Below are 1,821 nucleotides of genomic sequence, written 5' to 3'. Positions count from 1 at the left end.
AAGAGAGTTTAGATAAAATGATTATTGTATATATTTATTCAAAGAAGAGTGATTTATTTATAGATACAAAAAAGTAACTTGAAGAATTAAAAAGTTAAATACAAATGAAGATAAAATAATAAAGATAAAGGATTAATCAATACTTAACTATCCTTTCCCTTGGCTTTGTAATAAGCGAGCAAGCTTAGTTATTTAAGTGTTTCTTTTCCACTAATCTAACACCTTCTTGAATTTTTTATATAAAACTCAATTTTTTTTTTATTACAGAAACTCAATTGTTTTGCCATTATTAATCACCTAATTCAGCAGGGGGAAACAAATTATTAATCAATCACCTTCAATGTTTAGCCCATTAGATGATGATAAATATTGGGTTGGGCCTAGCATAGCCCATTGGGTTTGAGGGTAAGGCAATAGCGGAACGAACAGGAACAACCACAGGTATCACCGTATTAGATCTCGGAGTTGAGTTGAGAAGGAAAGGCTGAAGAACACAGAGAGAGAGAGAGAGAAGTGCAGAAAAAATGAGACTGTTCGATCCATGGCCTGTTTTCTTCAAGAGAGAATGGAAGCGGAATTGGCCCTTCTTGGTTGGATTCGCCATCACCGGAACTCTCATCACCAAACTTTCCCTTGGTCTCTCTGGTAACATCCACTTCCTCCTTCTTCTCCAACCTCCGATCCTCTTTTTTTCTTTCTTCCTGAAATTGGATTTTTGTTTTGAGTCTGATTTCCCATCGCTTCATTTTTCGCAGAGGAGGAAGCCAAAAAGTCGAAATTCGTCCAGGCACACAAGAGGTAACGATATACTCACCAAACCCTAGCTTTTTTCTCACGCATTCTCGCTATTTTTTATATATATATATTTCTTTGATGTGAATGTGCATCAATGTGCTTCTCGTTTGTCCGACTATTTAAATTTGAAATTTCAACTCATTTGAGTTCAATGCGTGTATTTGGTACAACGGCCGGTTCTTTGTGTGCTACCAATCGGACATTCTAGTCTTTTAGGTATAATTTTTTGTTTTTTTTTTTTAATTTCTTCTGAGTAATCAGTAGGGTGGAACTATGCTTGAAATTTGGTACCGAAAGAGGATCAATAGTTGAAAATATTGATAATCTGGTCCACGTGTTCATGAAAGCAAATCTTCTTATTTATCTCTCTCGATATTTCGTTATTGACCATGATAGCAATTTGAAGCCTACCAAGTTCATTTTCCACGTCTTTCTTAGTTCCATTTCTTTATAGGTTCTGTTACTGTCTAATCTCATCTCTAATTTCATTGATGTGGCCTTGACGATATGCTAAAAGTGTTAGGGCACTTAAACTTGATTGTCATTCAAATCTTATATTGTGGATTGGCATGCAATTCTCGATTTGATGGATGCAATATACTGAATGCTCGGTTATCTTATTAAGTTGTTATTGGCTTTGATATCATTCACATGAAGATTGAAGTAAGATTTTATTTTGGTTTCAGAAGTCATTAAGTGTTTTATGTTTTAAATCATCTGATGATGATCTCGGACTCAATTTACGATAATATTAATAGTTTTGCATGGTATGGCTTGCTTAATAATTTTTTTTCACTTATGAGGAACTGCTGAGAAATAATGATCTCTTCAAATGTTTTTCATCTTATTTTTTGCTTATAGACTTTTGATGTATGAACCTTTTGTCTGAAATCATAACAATTGTTTATCTAGTTATCTCTCGAACTTGTCCATGTGTACAAATTTCTAGATTCCATTAGGATGTTATGCTGTTTATTTTATCAGTCAATGTTAGTTGTTAGCTTTTGTTAGAATGTTAGTGGGGGA

General features: G+C 33.9%; 1 protein-coding gene across 1 annotated transcript; it reads left to right on the top strand.

The window, feature by feature from the left end:
- Positions 1-432: 432 nt before the first annotated feature.
- Positions 433-802, top strand: LOC114386690. The gene is made up of 2 exons (XM_028346727.1): positions 433-645; positions 756-802. Exons 1-2 carry the CDS (start codon positions 525-527, stop codon positions 800-802), a joined length of 168 nt encoding a protein of 55 aa, XP_028202528.1. The 5' UTR covers positions 433-524.
- The last annotated feature ends 1,019 nt before the right edge of the window (positions 803-1,821 follow it).

This window comes from Glycine soja, chromosome 15 (genome assembly GCF_004193775.1).
Source record: "Glycine soja cultivar W05 chromosome 15, ASM419377v2, whole genome shotgun sequence".
NCBI classification, from domain to species: domain Eukaryota; kingdom Viridiplantae; phylum Streptophyta; class Magnoliopsida; order Fabales; family Fabaceae; genus Glycine; species Glycine soja.
This window is presented reverse-complemented; position numbering and strand designations above follow the sequence as displayed.

Coding starts and splice junctions, on each gene's coding strand:
- LOC114386690 (XM_028346727.1), top strand. CDS start 525: ATGAGACTGTTCGATCCATGGCCTGTTTTCTTCAAGAGAGAATGGAAG. Junction 646..755: donor ACTTTCCCTTGGTCTCTCTG/GTAACATCCACT, acceptor CATTTTTCGCAG/AGGAGGAAGCCAAAAAGTCG.